Source organism: Giraffa tippelskirchi, chromosome 6 (genome assembly GCF_054371585.1).
Source record: "Giraffa tippelskirchi isolate mGirTip1 chromosome 6, T2T-mGirTip1v1.2.pri, whole genome shotgun sequence".
NCBI lineage: Eukaryota > Metazoa > Chordata > Mammalia > Artiodactyla > Giraffidae > Giraffa > Giraffa tippelskirchi.
This window is the reverse complement of record NC_137280.1, coordinates 152,562,014-152,583,263: the sequence shown is the minus strand read 5'-3', so window position 1 is coordinate 152,583,263 and position 21,250 is coordinate 152,562,014. Positions and strand designations below refer to the sequence as shown.

The 21,250-nt window shown below is 36.6% G+C and overlaps 1 protein-coding gene across 39 annotated transcripts in view; it reads left to right on the top strand.

The window, feature by feature from the left end:
* Positions 1-20,935, top strand: part of SSBP2 (single stranded DNA binding protein 2) — a 318,118-nt gene extending 297,183 nt beyond the window's left edge. For 30 of the 39 annotated variants that reach the window (XM_081503862.1, XM_081503858.1, XM_081503857.1 and 27 more), the window contains 4 exons: positions 2,611-2,689; positions 5,156-5,184; positions 10,792-10,890; positions 20,335-20,935. In XM_081503862.1, the coding sequence (XP_081359988.1) occupies positions 2,611-2,689; positions 5,156-5,184; positions 10,792-10,890; positions 20,335-20,364 (237 nt within the window). In that variant the 3' untranslated portion in view covers positions 20,365-20,935. Of the gene's footprint in view, positions 1-2,610; positions 2,710-5,155; positions 5,185-10,791; positions 10,891-20,334 lie in introns of all 39 variants that reach the window. The other 9 variants (XM_081503848.1, XM_081503843.1, XM_081503839.1 and 6 more) reach the window with 3 other exon arrangements.
* Positions 20,936-21,250: the final 315 nt, after the last annotated feature.

The window sequence follows — 21,250 nt, the reverse complement described above, 5'->3', positions numbered from 1 at the left end:
GTAAACGTAAAATGGAACTTAATTATAAAATGTTGGTATGTGGCCTTATTTTATCTTGAATATGGAATAATTTATATTGACTATTTGAAGGTGACAGGTAATGTGTAATCGTTTATGATCACATTTTGCACATCATTAATTTATTCAGGTGGTTGTGTTTTTTTCCTGATAAACTCAAAACTAAATTAGGAAGTTGAATATCCTTGTTTTTCTTTAAATTTTTGAAATCTGGAGTTTAAATATAGAACTGAAGCAGTTCTACAGAAAGAATTTGGGCATTTTTAATAAGGCATATGGTTGTGATTTTTCTACAAATGCTTACAGAAAAATGGTATTGGTCTATGAAACCTACATGTTAACAAAATGTATTTATAACAATACAGCTAATATATATATATGATAAAAGGTAGCTCAAAGAAAAATCAAAACATGTATAAAGAATTCCCCAAAGTATACCAGAAACTGGGGGTGAAATATTATAACTGAGCTTCCTATCAGTGAGGACAACAAAGGGAAACTTTTAAGTTGTCCAGTGGGGTATGGTACTTGAAATGTGGCTAGTCCAAACTGAGATGTTCTGCAAGTATGAAACATACCCTGGATTTTGAGGACTTATACAAAAAAATATCTCGTTAAAATTTTGCATTGACTATCTTGAAATGATAATTTTGATTACATAACTAAATAAAATTATTAAAATTAACTTTACCTGTTTACTTTTACTTTTTAAAGATGGCTGCTACTAAATCCAGATTTACTTACATAGTTCACACTTGAACTTTACATATTTTATTTCTATTAAGCAGCACTGCCTTTAATTACCAGTATTCCCTTTATATAATCAAATAAATTCTTTTTCAGGAAAAAAAAACAATTTCCTGTCAGTAATGTCTAAAAGCTGTTTTTTTACAGAGATTTTAAAAACATTGAATACAGTCATGAACAATGTGCCTTTCAGAAATGCAGCACAAATATAGAAGAGCACTTCATACTGCAATTTCATATCTTAAAACTTGATATTTGAAAGGGAAGGAATAAGGGAGGAAACCAAGAGCATATGGTACTGAAGACATTTCTGCAGCTGAACTGATATCACCCAAGTGTGTTCCATTCTGGTTCTCTCACTTGTTACAAAGATAAGAGATTCAACAGAAGTAGATGATGAGCATGTCATTCTTTCAAATATCATTTATTTGAGCCATGGGTAGTAAGAGCCAATGCCTGTGAGGGCTCGGACTGCAGTGTTCTGTGCTTGAAGTATCATACCTACAGTCAGTGTTGCTTTAAGCACAGTGATGGCCAGATAAAGACACCAAACCAAGGAGGATCACAGGCTGTTAGCCTCACTGGTACCAGTGTCTCAGCCCAGATCTAAACTATGCTTTGGGAAAAAAAAAAAGGCTGGAAAACAACAGTAAGTTCAAAGTTAATTTCTTTGACCTCTCATTAGAGGCATACATATTCCAAGTTGTTACTGGAAAATAAAAAACAATCCATACTTTTGCTTTTAGGCAACAGAATTGGCATCACTCTGGGAAGATGTATAAGCATGTGATATATGTGAGCACGGTGATGGAAAGCCATGTTGTTTCCACACAGAGTTGGTGATATACAGCATTGTCTGCTGAGGCAGTTTTTTCCCCTCAAGCCTCCTTGATGAGTAACCATCTCCACTCCATCTATAGGCACACATACATACAACATCCATAGACATATATACACCACACACATACACACATTCAGTATTCTGCACCATATAACATGGAAGAAATTATTTGGGCATGAGAAATTTTAAGAAAAAGTGTTTTCAGTATCTTAACTGTAAATATAAGGTGATTATAGATAGCCTGTCTTCAAAGTGGAGTCTGAGCTTCCTCCGAAGCATTCCAGGGAGTTGAGGCAAAGAATGAGCAGCAGGTCATGGACTTTTCCACCACCTACTCTACCACAGCACATCTGTTCACATGTGTGTTGTACTAGGCTCCTAATGTAAGGTTTCACTTGAAAACAAAGTAACACGACTTTAAAAAAATGTTAAATATAACTGCTGTTGAATGCCTAATTGTCATTGAACTGACGTGGTTAGATTGCCAAGACGACTTAGGTGTATTTAGCTATCCCCAAGGCACTAAATGTACTTAACCTGCAAGATGACATTATTTATTATGTCCATTTGAACAACGAGCGATTGTCTGCTATGAAAAATGTATAATGTTCAGTTGTTCTTATTGATAAGCCAGTACTTTTAACAACTTCTTAAGAATCACCTCTGGTTTATAATAGCAAAATTTGTCAACAGCATAGAAGAGAGTACTTCTCATTTGCACTGGAATATATGTGCTTTCTGGTTAAGGATATCTTAAGGAAAATTTGGATATGAATAAGGATTAGCTTGAAGATCCAGAACATAGAGAAGATGAAATAAGGGAAACAGCAGTCCAGATAGAGATTCTAGAAAGCTGGGAAAAAATCTAGGAAAATAATCTCTATAACTTGTAAATGAAAATAAGTTGTAGGAGTATCTTACAGTGTTGAAGATAGATATTGTGCCATTGAGATAAACAACTGTTTTCAATATGATCACAGTCATTTTTTCCATTTTTTAAATAGTTTCCAATGGGCCCTGGGTCAGATGGTCCTATGGGTGGATTAGGAGGAATGGAGTCACATCACATGAATGGCTCTTTAGGTAAGGATATTAAATCTGATGTTCAGAAACGAATTCAAAACAAAACCTTAATTCGACATAATATCATGATTTACAAAGTTGTTCTGTGTATAGGAGCTCATTTTGAAATGCTTCAGCTTTTACCTACAACTGATAGTTTAATCCATAGGATATTTGCTATGATGACTGGAGAACATTTGAAAACTCAGATGTGTGAGAATTGTTCTATCCGAGCTCATATTCACAGATATTTCCTTTAACGTATCAAAATCTGAGTGCTTATGATAAAAAGAGACGCTGCAGCTTTGGGCACCTGGGGGACTGTGAAGTCCTCCCAATGTGCCTTTGGTATCTCCCAAGGTCTATGGACAGTCTCAGAGGAACTTGGGTTCTCTGCAAGAATTTCTTGATTTTGTTTCTCCTTTTTAATGTTTGTCTCTTTTTAAAAAGTAAAACCGGTTATCATATTGTGGATAAACTGATTCTCTTAAGGAAAAACACTGCCCATACTGTCTGTTTTTATAACAAAGCTGATTTCAAGTCGTGCAAATAATGGTTGAAAACATACTTCATAAAGGATGTTTTCTTACCAAATGAAGCCAGCTACCTGCAAGGTGAACAAAAAGTTCACAATAGTTAGAAACAGAAACAAGTGGTAAAAAATTGACGAGGTCACGCAGCACACTGTATGTGTAGGCAGGCCAAACGCAAAAAGAAAGGAAAGAAAAAATGTTTATTTTATATCTGTATGTTTATCATCATCACATATCATAAACTATTTTAAAAGTTGACGGTGGGGTTGGAGGTTTGTGCTAATTTTTTTCCTTTGTAAAAGAACCATCTTTTACTTAAGTTGGAGAAACCATGCCCATGAGTAACTCAGGTTATACACAGATTTCACAACCCCACCCTAGGTCCCCTTATGGCTCAGCTGGTAAAGAATCCGCCTGCAATGTAGGAGACCTGAGTTTGATCCCTGGGTTGGGAAGATCCCCTGGATAAGGGAAAGGCTACCTACTCCAGTTTTCTGCCCTGGAGAATCCCATGGACTATACAGTCTATGGGGTTGCAAAGAGTCAGACATGACTGAACAACTTTCATTTTCAACCTAGGTCAGGAAATACCATCCTCTCATATTCTGAAAAGCTATGTAACTTCAGTAATCAAGAAATTACACTTTGATAGACTTTTCTACTTTTAAGGATATATGCTTATTTTTCTAGATTTCAAAATATTAATTTGTACAGTCCCATTATGGTATTTACTAGTCATGTGTGACTGATTTTAAATTAAATGTAAAATTCAGTTCCTCCGTTGCACTGCTACATATTAAGTGCATATAGTCACATTTGCTGATGGCTGTCATAACAGACAGCACAAAGAAACATTTCCAGCATCGCACAAAATTCTACTGGACAGCACCATTCTAGAATTTTACCTTCTAATTTATTGCAAAATAATTTACTTTCCAGTCTTTTAATTGTAATATCATTCATAAAAAGATAGCATTTGGTCATAGAAGATTCTCAGTTATATTACTCACTGCAATAGAATTTTCAGAATAGTTTCACATTTTCTTGTTATCTATCATGAACATTACTATATATTTTACATAATTATATATACATTTAGTATTTAACAGCTTATTATGCTTGTTTATAACTTAATCATGTTAATAAGCTCTCACTGTATGACTGTCTATTGAATGCTGTGCTATTAAAATATAATATTTTTATGACAGGATAATAATGTAAATAGTTGAAAATAAAGCTAAAATTGTAGCAAGGATTTGATTATTTTTGTTACCTAAGTTGTGATTCCATTTCTTAGGTAGGAAGATAAATTAGTATTGATGGTCCATTTCTCCTAAGAATTAAAATAAAACTACAACATTATATTTTGAAGACATTTTAACTTTTGATGGATTGCCATGCATATTGATTGCTGCCAAAATTTTAATAGTAAAAGTACTTCAATTTGGGTTATTATAGTGAAATGTGGTTCAGAATATTGTCAGGTCATGTTGCAAGTGTCCATTCTACATTTTATCATATTTATGGAAGCATCATTTCAGAAAAGAGCTCTTCCTCTCTTGCTATCCAGTTACATATCTATAAACATATACACACATATGTATATTAGTATACACATGTTAAAATTTTGAATTGAGTAGGATATGTATGTCTGCTATTTTGCTTTCATGAATTTATGGTAGCAATAGTTATTTTTCTTCTACCATTAACAAAAAAAGTAGATGACTGGGAAGTAGAGGTACAATTTTTATTTGAATTTGACATCAGATGATACTTATTCACCACATAGTATAAGAGAAAAGTAATTTTTGGAGATTCAAAAATCCAGGAGACATGCATTGGAAAATAACATGCAGTGTACTTTATTACTGCATTTGTTTATAGTAAAGGAATAATTAATTTATAAACAGAATTAATTACCTAATAAAGGCTTTTTTTCCATATTTTGTTTTAGGCTCAGGAGATATGGACAGTATTTCCAAGGTGAGTATTGTATATTCTGTGGTTTTTTTTAATCTGTATTTTATTCCACACAGAACTTTTATTAAGATTATGAGAGTAACATTATGAATTTTGTTCTTGAACAAGAGCTTGAAAGTAGAAGGCGAGATATAATTAAGTAGAAGTTTAAAATATTAATGCACATAATCTGTGGGAAAGGGTAAAGTGAGTCTTTTAAGAAGGTTTCAAAGCATGCTAAGATTCATTTACAGGATGTGATATACGTGATTAACTGATACCCAGTAAATAACAATCAGTTTAATCACATTATGATGTTGCACATTTGTAAAGCAAACTGACATCGTTTAGATAATCTTGAAAATGTAAAGTAGTCTAGAGCAACATGAAAAGAGGTAAATTTGAAAAAGTGATTATTATATGCATTAAGTATTACATTTATATATCTCATTTGTCGTTCAAACCCTTATCAGGCAATGCTGATGCCCTTAATCATTATTATAGCTCCATAAAATAGAGTAAGAAAGTAATTAGAGGGACGTTATCTCAACAGAAGTAGGAAAGTTGCCCTTCTAATAGCACATGTCCATGTTTTTCCTCTGTCAATCATCTGAGTATCTAAAATTAATCCTTTGCTAAGATGCCTTATATTTTTTGAAGAAGAATACCTAAATAGTTTTTAGGTCATGGTGAATTTTAAAATAGTTCTCTGTGGGTCAAATATATATTTAGAATGGCTGATAAGAACTAATTATTAACTACCACTAGAGTGACTCTCTCAGAAGTCTGCTTTATACCAATAAATACAGAAATTCATTAAAGGATGCCTTCATTTTTAATTCCACTTTGAATTTATATTCATGTATAATAAAGTAAAATTCCTGATGCCAAGAAAAGTAAAATGAAGTTGAGCTATGAATATTTCCAAATTAAGACTTCAAAGTGAAAGAGAGAGAGAGAAAGTTTAATTGGCATCCTGACATTATATCTGTATTGCTTGGGTGCTTGGCCCGAGAAGTTTGACATGCAGTTTGGATGTCTGTCTTTAAGAACCACTGGGAAGCTCTTTTTCTTTTCTAAAAATAGATAAATATATACAATGGGCACTATCTTACCTCGCTGAGAAATTATATTATGTAAGCCTTCAAAAATCTTGTTTTCAATATAAGATTCATTGTATAATTCCATTAGAGACTTCTTTCTCTAAAGCACCTTTACAAGCCAGATGACCATGATTATAGTGGCTATCTTAGGTATCTGACAATTGATGTTGGCTGAATTGTGCTTTGTGGTCACAGTAAAATGTCTGAAGTTAAATTTGAGAACCATATTCTAATATCTAAAGATAATTTATTTTACACAAAGGCAGGAACATCCAATTTGCTTAAGGCCATCTTCCTAAAGTTTCCACTAACATAACCTTGTATACTACACAGATGTAAACAAAATTTTGCATGGGGAGGCACTTTGTAATTATAAAGCACTTTTAAAAATGTTAAGGGCCATAGTGACAAATGAAATACCATCTTCTAATCTACCTTCATATCAGATCTGTTGCTATGCCGTCTATGCTTATTTTTCCATTCCTATTCCCAGAAACAAGTTTTTCTATCACAGTGTATCCACTGCTAGTAACATTCTCTTGCCTAACGATGTACTGTTTATTCTTGAAGCATTAACTGACCACCCATTGTGTAGTTTTGTGTACTGAGTACTGCCTTGTGCACTGTGGGAAAATACAAAAGACTTCTTTAAATACAAACATAATCTTCGCCCTCAAGTGGTTCATATACTTAGGCAGGAATTCCTTCATTCAGTAAACATAAATGTGCCAAGGCGTTAATCTGGACTATAAAAATCCAAAGTTAAACAAGATATAGTCTCTGCCCCCAAAAAGCTTAGTATAACTAAGGAGACCAAACAGTAAGGAAAAATTTTTACAAAGGGAAATTCAAATACATTTCAGTTGACCTAAGAATTATGCCCAAGTAATAAACTTGCCACTCAACAATGTACTAGAAATGACTAGTTGCATCCATCTTCAAATGGACTCCTAAGCATCTCATTTCTGCACTGCCCCACTGCTCATTCCAGGTTGCGGGCTCTAACCAGGCTGTCTGGGTGATGGCACCACGATTGTCTGTCCCATCTCCACTACACTAACGGTCACTTTATCTCTAATCAGCAGCACCAAATGTACTGTACACTCCCCTCCCAATTTTTTCTTCCCCACGTCTTTCCACTCACTGCTTAATTTTTCAGTCTTTCACGCTGAGCTGTGCAAGGTGTCACTAACTTGATTTTCCCTATCTTCCTCCTTTCCAACACATGTCCAGCTATCTCAAGAAACTCTCCTCTCTTTTCTCTTATTTCCTGGGCTCTTCCCTTTTCATCCTATTCTTTTTCTAGTCATTCTTCTGAAGACCATCTTATTTTTTAATAAACACTACTGCTTATTTTTGTTCACAATCCTTCTTGAGCCTCCAGTTGCACCTTCCTAATTCTCCAATTACACCTGTATCTTTTTTTTTTTTAATTGTATTATTTTTATTTTTAATTAGAGGATAGTTACTTTACAATACAGTGATGATTTCTGCCATACATCATCATGAATCAGCCACAGGCATGCACATGTCCTCTCCCTCTTAAACCTCCCTCCTTCCTTCCTCCCTATCCCACCCTTCTAGGTTGTCAAGCATCAGTGTTACATTTTTTAAATTTCATATTTTAAAAAGTTGTTTGACCAACATAACCATTTTTGTGCAATATAGTCTTGCCTTGTGGATGAAATCTACTGGAGATACTACACAAAACCAGAGCTGCGGTTACATGCAACGTACACACAGTTCATTGCCACCCACTGTCATAACCTGGTCTGGGCTGATGTTTGGAACCATAACCTGCTCCCTCACCCTAACCTACAATGCCAGTACTGAGGATATCTTCCCCTGTATCCTCATCATGTCATCCAGTGACCATCAGCAGCACTGTTGATGGTTTCCTTAAGACTCCCCATTCAGCAACTTCTGTTGTTTTCGCAACGTTTTACAGAAATTACCTCAGGTAACTTTCTTCCGTAGTAGTACGGTAGAACTTCTGAGAAGTACTCTCAGATTTTTTTTTAAATGTCCTATACCAATTCACAGTTTTCAAATATACCCAGTGACCTAAATAGGAACAAGTTTCAGAGATCTGATATTTAGCTCAGTTTTGTATAAGGATGTGTCCTTTTAACTTTCCTCTCAATGTTCTTACGTACACCACTACCCTCTCGTAAAACAGTTTCATGCTGAGTCACCATGCTATGAAAAGACTGCATGGGGAACACCACCATGAAGTGTTTTTATAAGTATTTAAATATTAAGGTACTGTTCCTTTTAAACTTTAAATATTTTTTAAATTGACAGTTTGAATCAGGAATAAATATGAATGTAGCCAGACTTTCAGAGTTATAAATCAAGAAATGTTATCACTTATATGTAGAATCTAAAAAAAGATACAAATGAACTTACCGACAAAACAGAAATAGAGTTACAGATATAGAAAAGAAGCTTATAGTTACCAGGGGGTAAGCGTGGGGAGGGATAAATTGAGAGATTGGGATTGACATATATACAGTACTCTATATAAAATAACTAACTAATATAGACCTACTTGTAGCACAGGGCACTCAGTACTGTGTAATGGCCTTTATGGGAAGAGAATCTTAAAAAAAAAGAGTGGATATATGTATTTGTATAACTTATTCACTTTCCTATACACCTGAAACACAACACTGTAAATCAACTATACTCCAATAAAAAAAAAAAATGTTTAAATATAAAATGAAAAATTTTTTAAAGGAATGATACACGGCAGAAGTGCAGCAGAGTCTGGGAGCACCCCAGCTTAGTCAGAGAGATGCTGCTCCTCTCAGGGTATCTTACATGCTTATGACTAAGGGGTCTGAATATTACCCGACGATGCGAGGGCTTGTTTCATCTATTTTTTTGAATATGTCAAAGTATACAGCTTCCAAATACATCCTCAAATACCCTTATAGAGGTATGTTACATTATTTTTTACTCCAAGATTAGTTTGTCCATGAAATGACAAATCTGTCTGGACCAAAAAGACTACTAGACTGGGGTAAATCTTGCAATATTTTTTAAAATAAATTTTCCCGTTTTTGAACTGAGTCAATATTATCATTCCTTATTTTAAAACAGTTGATTAATAATTTATTTTAGTGAGTTGTAGCTTAAGTAATTGCACTTCAATTTTACTTAATTTTTTTTCCAGGAAATCAAGTTATCCCTGTACATTTCAAAGTCCAGTTATTTTATACTTAGGAAACTAACATTTTCATAGGAAAAACAATTGTCAAAAAAATAGAACCCTCTTTATGCCATTAGGCAGTGGTTCCTGGGCCCTTGGGGTTCACTGGCAAATGCAGCTCCTATGGACTTCAGAGAATCCGTGTTCTCAGATCCTCCCTCTGAGGTTCAGAGCACGACAAGACACGAGCTGTATTTCCACCAGCTCATCTACCTGTTTCTGCTTTACACTTTAACCATACTTTTTAAAAGCATATATTCTTCTGGAAATAACTCATTCATGAAATTTTCATTTTTATGACGTAAGTCAGAATCCTCAGAAATTTTCTTTAAAAAAAAAAATCTAAAAACTTATTCAGAAACAGAATATAAATGGCAGTGACTCAGGAAAAGACTCCAAAACCTGGCTCCCATTTGAAATAACAAGTACGAGTTTTTACCCTTGCAGTTTATTTTTACAAGAGTGCCTCAGTCACGGTTGCAGCCCTGTGTGCACATGCTCTGTATTCCCCATCGAGGTGGAGTGTCAGGACCTCACGTGGCTAAAATCACACAGTAATAATGAGACTAGAAAATTCAAATAGAGCATAAAGCAATATACTGCTATCTTAGTGTTTGACTAGATAGCTCCTGTCAACCATTTTATCTTAAGAGTTTTGAATACGTCTACTCAAACATATGGTTGGAAAGGATTCTAGATCACTCCACACATGAGCCTCCTTTTCCTCTACAAGAACATACTGAATTCTCAAGTTCAGGGTATTTATTCCTCTTGTTCTTAACTGTCGTTAACTATTTTCCTTTTTTCCTTATGGTTCATATAAAAATAATGGCTAAAATTGTGTTACTTATGTAAAACGCATGTAGAATTAAAGGGAAATGTTTATGAAAATAGTGACCTTTCGAGTCTGGTTAGTAAAATCACCCAGGGAAGGCATTGTTCCATCCTGTCTAATCAGTGGGCAGCCTGCTCTGTTCATCATGGGCCTCCTGGGAATGTTTCTTAAACTCTCCAGAGTCCTAGGAACTCCATAAACTGAAGGTGAGATTTCGAATAAATATTGATTCTGAGATTAAGATGAAGAGTTCTGGTGAGTTATTTGGGGTTTCTGTTTTTTAATTTTTGTTTGGGAAAGTATATAGTAGTTGGCAAGGTACAAAGAATGAAATGGAAATACATGGTACAAGTCTGAGGTGGGAGTTATGTCTGCTTTGTCCTTAGAGATGATGCTATAGATTCCATGTTTGAAACAGTACAATGTAAAAGGGAAATTAAAATCTTAAAAATGCTTTGTTTTCTAAATCTTGTTTACAGAATTCTCCCAATAATATGAGCCTGAGTAATCAGCCGGGCACTCCAAGGGATGATGGTGAAATGGGGGGAAATTTCTTAAATCCTTTTCAGAGTGAGAGTGTAAGTATTCCCTTGACTACATTATTATATCCACATTTTATTTCTGAAGCTCTTCTTAAGAATAAATGCATAAAGCCTTTATTATGACTATTTAGAGTTCAATAGGTTGATCTTTTAAGAGTTAGAAAATTATGTGGAATTTCTTTGATAACATTAAAAAAAGCACTTTCAACTCTGATTCTATGTACATAGTTACAAAAATGAAAATTTTAATAACCATTTTTCTACAGAAAACATACATTATAAAGGAACGTACTAGAAACAGGTTGCATATTTGATCATTTTCATAAGTCTTTACATTACTGAAATGTCTTGGATCACTGCAAAATCAAGTCTATTCTCAGTGCTGTCCTTTGAGGCTCTGAAACTTGTCTCTAAGATGCCTTTACTTCATACTCTAGACTTTCCTGCCTGGTATGTTAACATGTTGTTTTCATTTAACCTGAACTAGATACTCACATCATTTTTTTGTGTGACTATAGTTTTAAACAAAGGCAGCATTTCATGTCTACATAGAAGTAGACAGCAGCAGAGAAGCAATAAAATTCATTCCTTCATTTAACAGTTACTGAGTACTCGCCAGAGCAATATGCTAGGCCCTGGAGAGACCAAAAGGACAACATGGTCTCTTTCTCAAGGAATGATTATACAATAGTTAATTAACTGTTTTTTCACACTAGAAATACCTATAGAATTTTTAAAAATACAATTTCCCAGAACCCTCCCTAGACCCGGTGATTCAGGATATCCAGGAGTGGGGCCCAGCATACTTCCACGTGAAAAAACTTCATCAGTGATGCTGATCTACGTTCTCTGCTAAGAATGCCTGAACTGGAATGAAGAACTTCAAAACCCAAGCTAGTTTCATGTTCACAGAATCAGTGCCTCCAATACATGTGCTGCCATTATTAAAATTATGGAGGATCTACCAAACTATAAACAGAATCAGAAGAGAAACCCACCTTCATTTTGCCTTAATTCAACCTTTGCCTGAGATCAGAATTTGAAGCAGTAGCTGGTAGCATGCCTAACTTTTACCCAGAATGACTACTTTCCAAAATGGAACCCAAGATGGAGAGTTCTGTGGATTCTTTTACTTCTTGGTATTGACCTAGCACCTCTACCTGGGACAAGACTTCCTGTATTTTTAGACTTGACTTCTGTTAAAACTAGACATAAACTTACACTGATTTTTAGTTTGGCTTTTATTTGCAGGCTACATATGATTAGTGGGGACAAAAAAAAGTATACATAAAAATTTATATTTAAAAAAATCAAAAGATTAGCCCATCAATGGTGAGGAAACAGAAAAATGTGAGAAACTATATAGTTTGTCATAATGCTTAGGGTTATGGGATTTTGTTTTTTTAGATCCTGGTTCTTTCACTAGTTTGCTTCAAGACTATGGACAAGTTAATTTTAATTAGTTACTATTCTCTTTATCTAATTAGAGACTTTAATTTCATTTTATGTTAATTCTTCCAGTAACAAAACTTTATAATTCAGTGAGATACATGATAATTAATTCAGTTCAATTAGACATGTGTTGAGCCTGTAGTGTGCAGAGCACTAGGTTAAGGACAAAATATTCTGAAATAAACATAACACATCCCTAACCTCAAAGAATGCAATCTGATGAGGAAAATGTGTTTACACGACTAATTAAACCACGTGTCAGATTAATAAGTACTGTAATAGATAGAAACCATGTGTTTAAAGAGCACTGAGGAAATTTATTAGCTTTGTATTGGACAAGAAAACTTCTTTAAAGAGATCCCGTGTGACTTTAACTTTAGGGGCATGGATGAGAGGAACTCGGCCCACTCTTCCTTCCCAGATTCCTTGTTGGTGACTGCGTGTTCGTCGGGGAGGGGCCAGCGTCATAGTGGGCATCAGAGAGCTTTTTGTGGTGATCAGAAAACCAGATAGAAGGGGAGTTTAAAATCTACTTTGTGTAAACACCAGCCTCGCCCTCTGGCCCCAGGTGGACTGTGCACACACCAAACAGCAGATCCCTTTGGGACTGTGCACAGCATAGAGAGCTGCTGGGGCTGGGGTTGAGGCTGGAGCTGGGGCTGGAGCTGGGGCTGGGGCTCGGGCTGGAGCAGGGCTCCCCCCGCCCCCCACCCGTCTCCTGGCCCAGCCTCGCTACCCTTGAAGCCAGGAAGCAGTAAAATGCCAGGCTTCTATGCAGAGTTACCAAAAAAGAAAAAACACAAAGCTCCAGCCTGCCTCCCCTTTCCTCTCTCCCGTCCCCACTAGAAAAGTCCCCCGAAGAGAAATACTTGGATGGGGGTGGAGAACCTGCCTCTGCCTAGAGTGTAGAGCAGCCCTGGAGGCAGGTCCACACTGGCCACCGGCTGTCAGTCCCCTTCCACCCCCAGGGGTCTCCACTATGAATGAAGCCCTTGTTATGGATTCCTCTATTACATTTTTGTTTGTACTTTAAAAGATCGAGAACCAGACCAGAGAGGAGGAAGACAAAAGAAATTCATTGCTGACAAATGTAGTAAGGCCTTACTTAAAGCCCTAAATAGACTAGGTATCTTTACTAAGTTAGCTTTACTATCATAAAGGAAAAGTAGAACTACTTAATGAATTCAAAAAGAAAACATTTCCCATGACTAAACATGCAAATCAGATTCTAGTGTTTTAATACACATAAAGTCTGTAAAGCAAAAATTTCTGAGCAGTCTGCCTTTTGAGGGTTTGTCAGTCTTTATCTTGAAGTTTAACCACAGAAGCAGCCTGGGAAGGAAGCAAACATCTATTAACTGATTGTTACAGACACTGCCCCAGTTATTTCATACATGCTGCTTAATATAATCCATATACAGACAGAAATGTCCACCCAAAGGCAGAAACCTTGCAGTGCCAACACACTTTATGTAGAAAAATGTGAACCAAAAAAATAGAGCCACTATTCCGACTCTGTTTGGGGTGGGGGAAAATCATAAACAAGCCTTTATTTCAAAAAACAAAGATGCCCCCTAGTGTTCAAACTCTAGAAAATGTTTGGTTTTGAAAACAATACAAAAAGGTTTAATTCAACATAGTGCTTCATGCCTCCCAGGAGAAAGCAGTCTTATTTCTTGAATTAATTTAGCATAAAACTTCGCCATAGCATTGAACTAGAATCAGCTGAGCTAACATGCTGTTAAAATCATGTTGCCAAATAGGAATTATCAACAGGCAGTAGATCACTTCTTATTACCCTTCCTGCCTTTTGTTGTTTTCTGCTGTTGCAAAGAAATCCCGTATGCCCCCATGTATTTTTTTTTTACATAGCCACATACACACTAGATCTATTTCACTTTAGTTCAGCTCAGGTACCTGTAATATTATCTCTTATTTAGAAAAGAAAATATCTAGATGCTTAGAAGTACACATAAGATCTGAAGTGTTCTTAAAGTGTATGAACAGAAATGCACACACATTGGTTGAAGATTTAATGGATACTTCTGATGAAGTCCATGGTACATGAAGTGGGTGTAATAAATTCTCTAGTTCATGCTTTACATGCTAAACCAAACACTGATGCAGTCAACAGTTTTGTAAGGCCAAAACTGTTCTCATCTGGTGGAGGAGAACCTGATAGCACAACCTCTCACATAAACACTAGAATATGTCATGGCATATTCATGCAGTGGTACAACAGAAACATTGCGGTGTGGTCTCAGGACAGTACCCCAGGAATATTTCATGTCTCTAAGTACGATATCCCATTTAACACCTACTCTTTCTTTACTTCTGGAAAAAAAATGTAAGCTATTTCTCTTCTGCTTGAATAGCAATCAATAGGAAAATTCCTTTTTGCTTGCACATTCTGTGAGTTTTCCTAGAAATTTTGTGATTTCCCTCAATCTCACTTAGTTGAAGCAGTTTCAGTAAAGGCAACAGCAGATAAGTGGTTTACAGCCTTAGCAGTGCAAATAGCCCGTCATTTATATAGACAGTTACACACAATCTATTTTACTGTTCCAAATATACTCAGAGCCTCATCTTACAGTTACTTGTACTTTCAAATTTTAAATTTTATTAGATGCTTGCTAATTTTTCTGAGTTGTGTTGCTTAGAGATGATGCTTCCATCCTTTCTGAATAAATCTGGCCCTGACTTTCTCAGTGTACCCTATTTTTCCACTCAGTTTCCTCCCTGAATGAACCTAACTCTCTTTAACTTCCCAATGAATCTGTAACAGACTCTCATTTTACTGTAAGATTTGCTTAAGACAGTTGAAATACCACAGGTTTAAAATCTTAACAATTGCCAGTGTTAAGAAATAGGAACAACCAATAAACATGCTTGGTAGCAGGGAATGTACACATATATTTGTTTGCATATATACATACTTTTAACAGTGTATAATTAGAATGAATACTGTAATATATTCTTAACGATATTACCTAATGTTACTTGACATATGAATGATCTGGAATAATCCTTATGAAAAAAGGATTCGGGGATTTTTAAAATCCGATTATTCAGGATGTGCATTAAATGAGATGGTCTCTAGAATTAATTATGACTTACCCAGAAAGTTTTTCCAACATACCCTTTGAAGTCCTTTCAGAAAAGCTTTAAAGGCTTTTACTGTTTTTAGATTGGCACAATATACCCATTAAAGTCTTTGTCTTTAAAATAATGATTGATGGTCTTGCTGTGTTGTTTAAAATTAAATCCAGTTAAATTTTCAGGGCCTAAATTAGACTAGCTACATCTTTTGGTCTTAGTAGCCATGTGTGGCTAATGGCTGCTGTGCTGGACAGCACAGACTAGAACATCTCCATCATTACAGAAGGTTCTGTGTGCAGTATGATTGATTCACTGACTCTTACTATAAATAACAGTAGCCATAGAAAGCATCCCTGATCTGGAAAGATCCCCTGGAAAAGGAAATAGCAACCCACTCCAATATTCTTGCCTGGGAAATCCATGGACAGAGGACCCTGGTGGGCTACAGTCCATGGGGGTCACGAAGAGTCGGACACAACTTAGTGACAACAGCAACAAATTTCCTGTGCCCATTTTGCCATATTCTATTCTGCTTTTAATAAAACATTGGTATCCATTTATCTTCTTGTTTAGTCTTGCTCCTAAATGTCAAATACCAAAATATAATTGTTTGTCAAAGTCTGCGGATAGTTTGTGGCAGCATGCTGTCATTCCTTGTCGTGGAGATTTGCATGGTTTCTCCTGGTGAGTTGGGGGTAGATCCCCTCCCAGCACAGGGTCAGGGCGGGCTCCACCTCACAGATCCTTGTCTATGATTGTTTGGGGTTTGGGGTTTTATTTAGCTTTGCTTTTTGCTGCCACTATCAAGCTTAAAGGGGAAAACATTTTCTATCACATTGAATCCCCTTTGTCTTTTCTGGCAGTCTCCCCTTTTATCAACCCACTCAGTGTACTCCAACATGGAAAGTCAGTAACATGTCTAATTCAGCTTTTCAGGACTGAATGGAAATTTGAGGCGATTAAATGATTAACAAGTAGATTTTTTCTTGATTAGACCTGTGTTTAAAGGATTAACAATCCTCCTCTTAGGCTCTGGTGACCCGTTTTCAGGTCTCATCATCTACTTTTACTCAAGATCAGTGTGGGGTTTTGGGTTTAAGCCATAGATCAGACTCTGATGACTTCCAGTCCAGACTTCTGCCAGCTAAACCACTGTTGCCCTGCACTCTTCCATGGGAAATCCTGCTTTCTCCATATTAATGAGTCCATCCATATCTAGTCCACACCTTATACCTCATTTCTGATTCCTACACCGCCTTAGCTCATCTGGAGTTCACATCATCTGTTCTCTCTGCTCCTTTTTCAGAAGGTTCATGCCCTCCTTCTCAGGATCATCACTGTTCCTGGTTGCCCTTGCAGAATGGACCAAACCCTCTCACTTTATCTGCCTCTTTCCATGGGGCACAATCATTAGTACCACATCAAAAGGAATTTCCTTTTGCCCTGGTCCTCAGTTCAGTTCAGTTGTGTCCGACTCTTTGCGACCCATGAACTGCAGCACGCCAGGCCTCCCTGTCCATCACCAACTCCTGGAGTTTACCCAAACTCCTGTCCATCGAGTCAGTGATGCCATCCAACCATCTCATCCTCTGTCGTCCCCTTCTCCTCTTGCCCCCAATCCTTCCCAGTATCAGGGTCTTTTCAAATGAGTCAGTTTGCATTAGGTGACCAAAGTATTGGAATTTCAGCTTCAGCATCAGTCTTTCCAATGAATATTCAGGACTGATTTCCTTTAGGATGGACTGGTTGGATCTCCTTACAGTCAAGGGACTCTCAGGAGTCTTCTCCAACACCACAGTTCAAAAGCATCAATTCTTTGGCACTCAGCTTTCTTTATAGTCCAACTCTCACATCCATACATGACTTCTGGAAAAATCATAGCTTTGACTAGACAGACCTTTGTTGGCAAAGTAATGTCTCTGCTTTTTAATATGCTGTCTAGGTTTGTCTAGTTTGAGTAAGCTCCAGGAGTTGGTGATAGACAGGGAAGCCTGGCATGCAGCAGTTCACGGGTCGCAAAGAATCAGACATGACTGAGCTACTGAACTGAACTGAGGACCAGGGCAAAAGGGAATTCTTTTTAATGTGGTATTAATGATTGTGCCCATGGAAAGAGGCAGATAAAGTGAGAGGCTTCTTCCAAGGAGTAAGCCTCTTTTAATTTCATGGCTGCAGTCACCATCTGCAGTGATTTTGAAGCCCCAAAAAATAAAGTCTCTGTTTCCATTGTTTCCCCATCTTCTTGCCATGAAGTGATGGGACCGGATGCTATGATCTTAGTTTTCTGAATGTTGAGTTTTAAGCCAACTTTTTCACTCTCCTCTCTCACTTTCATGAAGAGGCTCTTGAGATCTTCTTCGCATATATGCCATAAGGGTGGTGTCATCTGCATATCTGAGGTTATTGATATTTCTCCCTGCAATCTTGATTCCAGCTTATGCTTCATCCAGTCCAGCATTTCTCATGATACACTCTGCATATGTTAAATAAGCAGGGTGACAATATACAGCCTTGATGTACTCCCTGACGTACTGGAGAAGGGAATGGCAAACCACTTCAGTATTTTTGCCTTAAGAACCCCATGAACAGTATGAAAAGGCCCTGGTCCTCAGTTTTTTATAAAACATAGAAAGGATTTAAGAGCTCATATTTACATCTAATCTGGAAACCCCCTTCATCCAGGGACCATTCCATTTGTAGCAGATGCTTCTCCCATGGCAAATGATGTAGAATGTGTTGTCCAAACCAGTGGCCACCAGCTGCATTTAAGTAAGTTCAAGTTAAATCACGTTAAAATTTTAGTTCTAGCCATGTTTCATGTGCTCAAGTTGCCACATGTGGCTAGTGGCTTTCATGCTGGACACCACAGATTGTGGAACATGACCACCCCTAAAGTAAGTTCTGTTGGGCAGTGCTACTCTAGAACTCTTCTATCACAATCTGTTCCTCAAGAGTACAAGGACACATTGCAGCTCCGTTTACAGTAGCCCCGACATTTAGCAACCTAAATGTTCATCGACAGAGGACTGGATAAAAGAAGATACGGTACCTATATACAATGGAATATTACTCGGCCACCAAAAAGAATGAAATAATGCCATTTGCAGCAACATGGATGGACCTAGAGATTTTCATGCTGAATGAAATCAGAAAGAGAAGGGAAAATATCATATGACATCCCTTATATGTGGAATCTAAAAAGAAATGATACAAATGAACTTACTTACAAAACGGAAAGAGACTCACAGACTTAGAGAACAAACTTATGGTTGCCGAGGGTGAAGGATGGAGGAAGGGATAGTTGGGGAGTTTGAGATGGACAGGTACACACTGCTGTGTTTAAGTTTTTTCTTAATCTGTGTGTTTTATTGAAGTATAGTTGACTGACAGTGTTTCAGGTGCACAGCAAGGGGATTCAGGTAAACACATACACGTATTATTTTTCAGATTATTTTGCCTTGTAAGTTATTACAAAATATTGACTACAGTTCCCTGTGCTTTACAGTAAACCTTTGTTGCTTGTTGCATATCTATTTTTTTTAATTAGAAATCTAGCATCTATTCATACTAAGTCAAACAAATGGAATCCAAATGTCAAATTTTTTAGGTAAAAATCCCTGTTTTCTAAAATATATATTATACATACTATTTACATATATGTATACAAAAGCTTTTCTACTATGCTTGATAAAGGCTTGAGAAAGAACATCAAACAAAAGAGAGATGGAGAAATTGGAAAACAAACTAAATGAAATGGGAGCACTGAATATGAAATAGAAAAAGTGAAACAAACTAGATAAAAGTAAAAGATCATCATATAGTCCAAGTGTTTTTAAACATGGCTGCTCATTAGAAACACATCTGGAGTTTTGGAGAAAAAATAATACGTGGGCCTTACTTAAAGTAGATAACCAACAAGAACCTACATTTTAGCACATGAAACTCTACTCACTGTTATGTGGCAGCCTGGAAGGGAGGGGAGTTTGGGGGTGAATGGATACTTGTGTATGTATGGCTGAGTCCCCTCACTGTCCGCCTGAAACTATCATAACACTGTTAAGCAGCTATACCGCAATACAAAATAAAAAGCTTTAAAAACGTATGAGGGTATATTGGCATCGTTATCAGAATAACTGCTCTATTTATCGTTTATAAGACTGTGTTTCCAAATTTCTGAAAGCCTCACCTTTACCAGTGGTCAGCCTCAAACCTACAAGTAACATATGACAGCAGTGCCCCTACCTCCACCCAGAAATGCTTGTGGATTGAGACTGGAGTCAGAGTTTCAGGGAAGTTTATATGCTGAAGTATAAATCAGACTCTTTAAGTATTGATACTTTCTCAGTGCTCTAGTGAGGATTTCTTATGGCCAGCCAGAAGTTCAGTTATTAATCCAGCATTTACTGAGCACATTTCTATGTTTCCAATAAATACAGTTTTAAGGGGTTTATATTCAATCTTCCCAAAACCCCTTTAAGATTAATACTATCATTAAGCAGATTTAACAGGCAAGGAGACAAGCACGAAGAGGCTAGTAACTTCCCTTCTTAACCAAGCTAGTAGAAAACAGCCTATCCTGTCCCTCATACTTACTTCATATGATTCAACCTTGGGCTACATTTTTGCCCCAGTTGTTCCAAGGGCCCGTGAAACCTGAATCTGGCTAGAAGAAAAAAGCTAAGGGACCAGGTACTTACCACCTCCTTACTCTCAGAGAGAGGACAGGACTGGTTGCTTTCCAGAGGAAATAGTTAACATTTCAGGACAGTCAGTTCTATATAATTTACTCTTTTCCTGCTTTCTAAATTTTTATGCTGTATTAAAGGCTTGTTCATAAAAGGCATTAAAATTCACAGTTACTGTTGTTTACCAAGGGGGATGTCAGTGGCCTGTAGAATTGTTGTTAAAATATGGATTCTTCTCTCCTAGTACTCCCCTAGCATGACAATGAGTGTGTGATCCATTACCAAGTCTCCTCATGGAAACCACAGTGAGTCAGCCCTTCACAGAACTACTACGGAAGAAAATTATTCATCACAGTGTACAGTTAAACCAAGGAATCTCAGTCACACCAAACCAACCTTTTTATTTCCTGCTCTCTCCCCTATTTTGTGAAGAAAGCGGGTCCAAACGTGATTCGAACAACTGTACGGAGCGGCACACTAGAATTGCCCTCAACTGAACTGCAAATGATTATCTGTGTATGTATATGTGTGGGAAAGAGAATGTATTGTATGTGTGTATGTTATATGGACACATACACATACATACATGGACCCACAGGACATTGTAAAATACTATCACATGACATCTTAAGTAGAAATGAGTAGGGACTTTTATTCCATCCTTTTTTTCACGTTTACATTTTAATTATTAAAAGTTGCTCCTGCCCCTCCCTGAACTATTTTGTGCTGTGTATATCACTGCTTTATATAAGTTATTTTTTAAGGTGAACTCAGATGTTATGGTTTTGTAAATGTCTGCAATCATGGATAGGAATAAAATCGCTTATTTGAGAGCTTTCATTAAATTGCGTGTGATGCAAGTTATCCTGTGAATGACAACGTGTACTAAGAAAAGTGTGTCTTCATCTTTATGTCAAATCAAACAATTTCTCAGTAACCTTCAGTGAGTATTTTTGTACTTTTTATGTAGGAAAAAAACTTCAAATCCAACAGAAGGTTAGCTGGGGCCTAACACAGTGTATTTCTGCAGTAACTGCTCTAGGGGGAATTCTTGATTTGGCTTAGATGATACAGAAAATCAGTAATTAGCTGCAGTTGCTTAGACCATAGCAATAAAGTGCCAGGGGTCATCGTATTTTTAGCAACACGTTTTCTTTTTA